Source organism: Rhea americana, unplaced genomic scaffold, assembly GCF_003343005.1.
Source record: "Rhea americana isolate MKP2758 unplaced genomic scaffold, rheAme1 scaffold_256, whole genome shotgun sequence".
Taxonomy (NCBI): Eukaryota; Metazoa; Chordata; class Aves; order Rheiformes; family Rheidae; genus Rhea; species Rhea americana.
In genome coordinates, this window is record NW_028186375.1 from 524,661 (window position 1) to 534,507 (window position 9,847).

Below are 9,847 nucleotides of genomic sequence, written 5' to 3' on the forward strand. Positions count from 1 at the left end.
TCTCTAAAGAGCAATATTCAATTTCAGAAAGGACTGAGTGGCTCTTCAGGAGAAAATACCAAGATTAACCTGTATGGGGCTTGCTGGACACATGGACTACAGTTGAAGCTGTTCACTCAAATATTCTAGCAGCTTAGTTCAGTTTAGAGGTAAAACTGAAATCAGCAAAACCTTTTCCTTCAATTAAAAAAAGGCTGTGTTCTTAAAGCTGCATCTACCAGTGCACCAGATGTAACAAATTGCTTGTGTCTTCTAAAAGGTCATAAAGCAACTGTACCTAGAAAGGGAGGAGTTATGTTATTGGCCCATAAAAATCCTAATTAAGTTTATAGAATTAAAGTTAGTATAAATATTGATGTTCCACTTAAATTCTCTCTGAATTGATACAGGTTTACGTTTCAATCTGGCTTGAGTGGAAAATGGTTTCATGATACTTAGCATCCTTTTCTGAGGGGTAATAGACCTAGAGCTAGCTCAGTAAAATTATTCTTAGTGATGCCACAACCAGACTGACAYTGGCCCTGCTTTGGTTGTAGTAGACCAGGTAGTTGATGTTTATATGATCTTTTTGAAATACCAAAGCGAGGGAAGGTCTTAACAGCAAAGATGTATATACAAGACTTCTGGGCTCTTGCTGCTTTAACTTAAAATAATAGCACTGTGTATAAACCATTATAGTTTGCTTTTGAACAATAAATGCATGTAAAATGGAAGACTTCATGGCAGGATATATCTGTTTGGTAGCTGCTCTTAATGCTTAATAAGAACAGTCAAGAGGAGGACGAGGTAGCTGATAGTCTGGAGGGAACCTGAATCCTCCTTTGAAGCAAGGGGAAGTTCTTAGTGAACCCTTCAAACCTGTAGCTGAAGCCTTAGCTACACTAGGGATTTGTTGTTTTCAGTGACATTAGAGGAACGTAATTTTAGTGAAGACAATATAGTCTCACGTGTTACCACTCTTAAGGGGATTATAATATGGTGCAGGCTCTACTGCTTTCAAGTGTATTAATGCTACTACAAGTAGTAATTTAACTTTAGTATTGCTGAAAATACCTAGTTTTGCAGGGAAGTAACTATTGAAATCTGATTGATCGRTTGTTTATCTACTAAAATTGAAGTAGAAATGAGCTTTTCTACAGCTGCTTAACTGAAAGGTTGGGCAGTGGGGAGAGGGTATGGGCTGAATACTGGACCTGGTCTGAGCTCTTGCACCTTGTTCTCCTGAYTACATCAAGTTCCTCTGCTCCCAAAGAACTAAATTATTGGCAGGGGATGGATAGGAAGGGATTTAAATGCCTCTTGCTGCAGTTGCTATCATGTAGCTGCTTGCCTTGGTTTCTGTATGGTGGTGGCACTCCAGAGGTGGTAATRATGGGTTGCTGAAGGGAAGAAAGGTTTTGATGGTATTTCATTGCAGTTGGTCTTGCTTCAGCACACAAAAAGGGATTTGGGACTTGAAGCCTTTTTTTGTGACAGCACAGGATACAACCTTGCATCTTCAACTGCTGGATCATCAGTGTGGCTGTGATAGCGTTTCTGCAAATGAAACCACAGGAAATATGAAACTGTTTTCTTGAAGTGTACAGAGAGGAAGTGTCCAGGGCTCCATGTTGTGAAGCAAGAGTTTTTGTGTCTGCTTATAGGCAGGCTCAGGCTTCAGCAGCTGCCTACCTTGCCCATGCCCTCCTGGGTAATCACTGGGATTAGGGTACTAGCAATAATGCTTCTGGTCAGGTCACTATCTTGAAACTTAAGTTAGATTTCATCACAACCTGCATGCCTTCTTCCTCCAAAGTAATTACTTTGGGGTAATTACTGTCATAATACTAAAACAATCTTGCCTTGTATTACTGTATGACTTGACAGGGAGTGAGTTCTGGTGACCTTAAACTGCTGAACATTCTTTCAGTGACTTTGATTTTTAAAATACCTGATTGCTTTTTAACTTCACACTGTGGGGGCAGCTTGCCTTTTTAAGGATTATCCTATTAGTTTCTAATCTACCACTTTTAACTTGGCTCTAGCCTTGAGAGAAGTGCTCTAGAAACTGGTGAAGGCTTCAGTTGAGCATGTTCTTGAAGCTAGGAACGACCAGCCAAAATGACAGTCATGTAGGCACTTGAACAGAGGAGTGGTGAGAAGCCTCATAGTTGGCCATCTGTTTGGCTCTYATCAGCTGCGGGATGGACGCAGTTTCCTGGCTGGCCTCCTGCCAGCCAAAGTCAACGGCAGTGTTGGAGAACAATAGGTGGGGACAGTTGACTGTAGATGTTTAAGCTTTGTCATCTTCACTTGCTTAAGTGGGTTCAGGAGCATGGTTATTGTAAAATCCTGTGCTTACATGGTCACCGGGCCTAATCCTGGACATCATAGGACTAGAGTCTAGAATGGGTTATCCTAATATATAGCAAGCAGAGTAACTTAACAGGGAAAAAAGCAGTGAACTACACTTATTTGATTTGTCTTGTGACTAACAAAATCCAGAGCTAGTTTTGCTAACAGCAAATTCTTCACTGCTCTTTAGAATAAGGGGTAAATAAATGAAGTGTTGTCCTTCTGTGGGAAAGATCAATCTAGAACTCAGTTAAGGCAGTTCTCAGCAGACTCCATGAAGTACCAGTGTTTGTGTTAACAGAAATAGGGACTAACTACAAAATAGTAACCACTTCCTTATCTGTGCAGGTGAGGAATAGATCAGTCACTTAGGATACTGTGCTTGCGTTCTCGATGCTGAAAGCGCCTCAGCATTAAGCACAAAAGCAAGAACTGTCATCCTTGTCGGCAGGACTAGAGTTACTGGTATCACACCTGACACTCTCTAGGGCATGAACATATTCTCATCTGGCAATGGCAAGCTTTGTTTTCTTTCCTGAAAGGTGAATGGAGCATGAGTTTGTTACTGGTTGTTAGTCCATCATGGAAGGTGAATGTTTCTTTGCTTTAGTTGGCCACTAAAGTTGGTGTTAATATTATCTACCTTTGAACTGCATATTACATTGACTTTTACTGAAACTTAGATTTGGGCAACWTAAACTGAGGAAGGAATTGCTTGCTTTTAGCCAGCTACATGTTTTTCTGAAGTTGTATGCTAGAATCAAGCCTTTGATTTTAAAAGATGATCCAAAGGTAGCTGTCTGTCCACCARTGTAGCATGCACATGATAGCAGTAACTGCTCAAGTCACTCAGGCAAGTGGTGAGGCTTAAACTTTGTTAAGAAGCACAATCTGAGTATTAGCTATGCCACAAAAGAGCTGTAGTGGGACTACATTAGTCTTGCTGATGGTGTTACTAGTATCTCTTGTGTAACCTCATGTAAGTACAATTCTAGAGGAAAAAGCTGTATTCAATGTCTCTGCACCTTGCATATAAGGTAGATAAAGTGTATTGTGAAAACTTTAAACTGGGTAGAGAAGTTCAGAGTTGTAGGTTATTTTCTCAGTAGATTCATTTAACCAGCTCAAAGTAGTAATATACTAACTATAAGGAATTCGGGTCTCAATGGCAGTTTTCATCAAGTGACATATTTCTTTTTCTTCTGCAGTGACTATTTATTCAAGCTACTTCTGATTGGAGACTCCGGTGTTGGGAAATCTTGCCTTCTACTTAGGTTTGCAGTAAGTGATCATGTTTGAAAACTTCATATAGAAAAGCTATCAAGTGCTTAYACCACTCCTTTCAGCAAAGGCGTTGTTGCTATCAGCAGTTGGTATATCAAGGAATAAGTAAAATACTCCACAGTGCTCCAGTTTTATGCATTTGTTTCCGGATGAAGTATTAGATCATGAGTAATAATGGAAAGAAATAATATCAAGAAAATGTCTGATTAAGTTTAATTCTCAGTTTCCTAGTACTTGCAAACAAATATCTTAAGCCCCACCATTACACTAGGGGTGCATAATTATTTTGAACACTAAAGATGGAAGAACATGCTTGAAAACTTTGGGGTATGCACTTTCAGGACTGAAGAGTACGAGTGCATCTGGGCAAAAATGTGATCAGTTATTAGCTGATCTGAATATTTTCAGCCAAATAGGCCTCTTCAGTGAAGACTTCAAACTATCAATTGTATAGTCTGAGGGAGCAGTAATGAAATACTATGCTAGTATTGGTAAGGCCTTAAAGCCTCCTTTAGTGAATGTGTGCAGTAGACTTTAAAGCTGCTGGTGGGCTGCTGTTTCTGGAACCTCATGGAAGAGCATCTGCTGTGATGCAGTGTAGCAGCACACCTGAGACTTGCCCTTCCTGTAAGCAGAAGACTATTTTAATGCTTTGAGTAATGCCACGGTGGGTGCCAAAGCCTCTGCCTTACAGCATGAGATACAGGAACTTGACCTATATGACCAGCTGTTGCTGAGTATTGCTAATATTGCTAACACTTGATTTGATGAACACAATGTGCTAACACTTGAATTCCTAACTGACATGACTTGGTCGCTTCACTCTGCAGTGTACCTCATGAGCTACAAAAGCGAGTCCATAGCTCTAGTCTTCTGTTAACAGGAAGAGTCAAAATGGGTGTGACAGCTCTGGAGGCCYATTAACCCTGTCTGCATCTGTCCTGAAATGTAGCTTGGTTACTATGGGAGGAGAGAAAGGGCAGGAGGCAGAATTAAATCTTGATGCTACTTCAAAATAATGGCAGTGGTTTCAGGTACTGATCAATTGCTATAGGCAGCTCTGGAAAGAGCCTGTCTCAYTCAACATTATTCATATAAAATGTTAAGCAATTTGTATGGGATAGACAGACAAAAGCTAAAACTGCACAAGCACCACTAGAAAGATGTAACCTGCTTTGCTCTCAGAACTAGAGGTAGTGAATTGCAAGTAATACCAAAGCTGCAGCAGCCCTCTCAAATCAGTCTAGCCTGTCTCCCCTGTAGATACTTCTGAATTAATTTTGACTTTGTGTGAATCATCCAGCTTTTTTTGACAACCAGCTTGAGTTGTGCTCAGTTTATCTGATATTTCTTCAACTAAGTAGCTTTTTACTTTAGAAATTTGACTTTCTAACTAAGCAGTTTTACTTCGATGCAAGGAATTAGCTGAACATTCACTTACCTATGTTCTTCCTGCTGCAGGTTAAACTATATCAGGCTTTCAAACATATGCTTTTGAGTACTGAAATGTTAAGGAAGTAAATGTCATGTCATTCCGAAAGGCTTAATGCTTTATTCTTATTTGTCTCTGTTCCTTCAGGGAAATGTATTAACTAAGGTGTCGTCTTCCATTCACAACCCAGAGAAGTCCTTTGCTCTTGTGGTAGCTGTTGGTTACATAAGGCTCTTTGTGCTATATTGTTACCTGACGCTCTCTCTCTCTTGCTGGTTTTGAGGGAATATAATTTTTCTTTGTGCAGTAGGTTAACAACCCCCTAGCACCTAGCAAAGGCTGATAGGAAACTTCCTGTGTTCCTTAAGGCCTGCTGGAGACTTGGTCAGTTCCTTGCAAGCCATTAAAGCTTGTGTGATGCATTGTTTCCTGTATTTACTCAGACTGCAGAGGTGAGGACTTTAACACAAAAATCCAAGCTGTAACTCTGAACTTCCTTAGCAACCAGCTGTGGTGGCCCAAGATCTAAAATTCAGATGTGGAATGTGACTGAGGCAAAGATGTTATGTAATAAGGATGGAAACCTCTCAAAGTAAAATAGAAATCTGAGGCATTTTAACAATCATAATTATTTTAAATAGTACATCAGCCAGCATTAAGAAATGCTTAGTTAAACTACAGTTGAAAAGGACTTAACCCTAGAGAACTTTCAGAAATGAATTTTACTTACTAATTTGGGAGCATAAGTGTTGTCATGTAAGATCTTTTTTAAAAATCTTGAAAGGTAATTTGGTAAAAATATTTGGTCAAAATTGCCATCTGGGCTTTCCTCTGAATGATCAGACCATTTTTGTTAGTGAATTAAGTACCTTTGATGTCTGAGTGGTGCTTGTCTACTGCCTAGCAGAATAGGTGACTACAAAAGAGCTGCAAGTGGCTTGATTTATTACTAACTTTCTCCTAGGATGACACGTACACAGAAAGTTACATCAGCACAATTGGTGTGGACTTCAAAATCAGAACTATAGAACTAGATGGGAAAACGATCAAACTTCAAATAGTAAGTAATATTTCTTGACTCCCGAGTATCTTGACCACTAATAGTTGTGAATATAAATCTGAGCTTGAAAGGGTATTTTTGTTCTTTTTACCTAATCATGAAAATGAGTAGCATCTTCTGAGATGAGCAGTTCTTACCTATCTACAAGACTTCTCATGGCCTCTCAGCCCTTAAAGAAGGGCATATATCAAGACTGTCTACCTGAAAGGGTAAACTACCTGCTAAGAATTTCTCTACTGGGAAGAAAAAGTTTAAGTATTTGAAAGGTAATATGAGTGGTGAGATGAAGAGGGTAGGATCTTGGCATCTTCTTGGATCAAAACTGAAGTGGTAAYTTCTGCAGTGTTTAACAAGGATTTTGTACAAATGCAAGAACCATAACACTAAGGTGCCTGAATTCCTCAACAACTGTTAACAGCAGTTTATACTATATAGTGCTGGTGACTGCTCTCATTGACCCAAATGGAAAAACTGGCATAAATGTTTATAATTGGCCTTTCTGCTTTAGCACTGGGTAGTGCTTTCTGGTTATGCTTTTGGCCTTTTGCTTGGTATAACAGAGGAAAAGACTTGGCAGCTCTCGTCTGTAATCTTGAAGCCCTCTAAAAGGGTGACTTGTGTGTAATGAAATCAAATATCTATGCAAGGTCACATAATCCTTGTCAGGCACAGCTTCCAGCTCAAGCTGAGGCTCTCAGGACTTGAAGGCAGTGACTCAGGGATTCTGGGCTTGGTTTTGTGGAGCAGGAMTCCAGTTCACAGCCAGAAGCCTGATTCTGAGCCTGCAGACCTCTTCTGTAGCTTTCCTGAGGCCAGGGCAGCCCCTAGGAATGCTGCCACTATTAAAATTCTGTCTGGAAGCCTGTTTTTATTAGGCAGCTAGCCCTATTCTTGATAGGCAGCCAGGAACAGAAATGGATGCTAAGGTGGCTTAACCAGGAAGAGTGAAATTGTCAAGTGTTTGAGCTGCTGCCCCTGCCCTGGTGGGGGAAGAGGTTAAGCACCAGGTGTCCTTTATGCTAACTTTACTGACAGAAGGAGGGAACTAGAGGAGACTTGCTTCTGCAATGTTGCATTTCGTCCTCCGAAGAGGATGTCACTTTTAAACACTACTATAGCAGTTCCTATATCCGCAAGTTAGAGTGGAACAGTAAAGATGCCCATAGCCTTCTGACCTATGGCTTGTGTTTACAGATACAAAAAAATGGCTTCTGTTTGGGTCAAAACTACTTAAGACATCTCACTGAAGAAAGAAGTTTATGTATTTGTCCAAAATTCAACAGACGAGCACTTCTAAAAGAGTTCCTCCTGAAGGGCAATTCAAAATACCAGTTTCTTGATTATCTTAAGTTTCATTTGAGGCAGGCAGTTTCAGAATTGTTCCTGTAGATGTAACTTTGACTAGACATGCCTGTAGTTGGATGACAGTTGTACAGTTGTATTTCTGTAAGCTAATGTGCAAAACTGGTACAGGTAAACTGCAGCAACTGATCCTGTTTGTCTTGTAGTGGGACACAGCAGGACAGGAGAGATTTCGAACTATCACTTCCAGTTACTATAGAGGAGCTCATGGCATCATAGTTGTGTATGATGTTACGGATCAGGTAAGTGCTAAGCCTGTCTACAGCGTTGCCCAAGATGGAAYACACTTGGCTGATACAGCAGCAAAACTTGCAATTTGATGCTTTTGCATGACATAGGATTTACAACACAGCATTTTTGAAGGAGTTGATCTGTTATCCAGGCTGCATTAAGATTTATTAGGCTAAATGCATGCTGTTTTCTGGGTGGGGGCTAAACAGAAATAAAGGGACCGCTAGGTTATGTGGCTSTAAAGCAGTTGCCTCTTAACCTAAAACTTGTGGGGCAGCTAAGCCTAACTGACTGTTCTATGTGAACACTTGCCAAACTGCATTTGGCAGCAGGAAGTCTGACTTACTGCTTGGAGTTGAAAGATTTCTGRAGATACTTGAACTTAAGAATTGGCCTCTGAAATGGCAAATTTTCAGCATATGTGCAGGATATAACTGAGCCAGTGTTTTCTGAGAAGGAATTTCTGCAAAGATTACATGTGGTAGTCCTGTTTGGAGCTCTTGAAGTAGAGAGTTCCTAGAATTAAAAAAGGAACAAGCAGTTTTGGTCACTAACTTGAATGTCAGTTTAGCATGATGGTTCTGCATTTCTGGAGTCAAAGGTTGTTTCAGTGTCTCTACAACCAATGTGATTTGCAGCTAATGCCTGGTGTATGGCAAGTGCCTGGAATTCATGTTCTGCTTTCAGCTATGTGCCATGTCTTTAATCTCTCCTAAAGGAAGAGTCACTGATAGTGGAAACTGATGTTGGCTAATTAAGAGTGAGCAGGACAGAATGGGAGGGCTGGAGCATGGGGTGATTGCGTAGGGCTCACCTCAGTGGAATGAAGAGCTATAGACCCTGTGACTCCCCTGAGGGAAATTAGGGGAGTAGTGTGGATAAATACAGTAGTACTTGCAAAGGACTTTCTACTTCMTCTTCTGGCTGTGAAGCATATTGAGAAATTAAGTACATTGCCTTACATTATTTTCAAGTTATTAGCACTGAATTCTCATTTTCTTGGGAGGATTATAGGAATGCAGCCAGAGTATGTAGAGATGCTGCGRGGAAGGCTAAGGCCCAGCTGGAATTGAGTCTGGCAAGGGATGTCAAGGACAACARGAAGGGCTTCTTCAAATACATCAGCAGCAAGAGGAGGACTRGGGAAAATGTGGGTCYGCTGCTGAATGGGGCRGGGGCCCTGGTGACGGGATCCAGAGAAGGCAGAATTACTGAATGCCTCCTCTGCTTCAGTCKTCACTGCTAAGGGCAGCCCTCAGGAATCCCAGAGCCTGGAYGTGAGGGASAGAGTCCRGAGRAGGRMAGACTTYCCTTTGGTTGAGGAGGAAAGGATTAGAGACCTTCTGGGCAGGCTAGACATCCACAAATCCATGGGCCTGGATGGGATGCACCCATGGGTACTGAGGGAGCTGGCRGATGTTGTTGCCAGGCTGCTCTCCAKCATCTTTGAAAGGTCCTGGAGAACTGGAGAGGTGCCTGAGGACTGGAAGAAAACCACTGTCACTCCAGTCTTCAAGAAGGGCAAGAAGGAGAATGCAGGCAACTCTAGGCCAGTCAGCCTCACCTCCATCCCTGGAAAGGTGATGGAACAGCTCCTTCTGGAGGTCATCTCCAGACACATGGAGGAAAAGTTGATCAGGAGTAGCCAGCATGGATTCACCAACAGGAAATCCTGCTTAACCAATCTGAGAACCCTCCCTGATGGAATGACTTGCTGGGCAGATGAGGGGAGAGCAGTGGACATTGTGTACCTTGACTTCAGCAAGGCTTTTGATACTGTCTCCCATAACTGCCTCCTAGATAAGCTCAGGAAATGTGGCTTAGATGAGTGGGCAGTGAGGTGGCTTGAGAACTGGCTGAAAGGCAGAGCTCAGAGGGTTGTCATCAGTGGTGCGGAGTCTAGTTGGAGGCCTGCAGCTAGTGGCGTCCCCCAGGGCTCAGGACTGGGTCTCATCCTGTTCCACTTCTCCATCAATGACCTGGATGAGGGGACAGAGTGCCTCCTCAGCAAGTTTGCTCATGATACCAAGCTGGGAGGAGTGGCTGACACACCTGAGGGCTGTGCTGCCATTCAGAGAGACCTGGACAGAGCTGGAGAGTTGGGCAGAGAGGAACCTCCTGAGGTTCAACAAGGGCAAGTGCAG

General features: G+C 41.9%; 1 protein-coding gene across 1 annotated transcript in view; it reads left to right on the plus strand.

Annotated features, from left to right (window-relative positions):
- Nucleotides 1–2,916: 2,916 nt before the first annotated feature.
- RAB1A (RAB1A, member RAS oncogene family) overlaps nucleotides 2,917–9,847 on the plus strand; it is a 14,069-nt gene continuing 7,138 nt past the window's right edge. Inside the window, exons 1-4 of the mRNA XM_085307280.1 lie at nucleotides 2,917–2,923; nucleotides 3,458–3,615; nucleotides 6,015–6,110; nucleotides 7,619–7,714. Coding sequence (XP_085163406.1) covers nucleotides 2,917–2,923; nucleotides 3,458–3,615; nucleotides 6,015–6,110; nucleotides 7,619–7,714 — 357 coding nt within the window. The remainder of the gene's footprint in view (nucleotides 2,924–3,457; nucleotides 3,616–6,014; nucleotides 6,111–7,618; nucleotides 7,715–9,847) is intronic.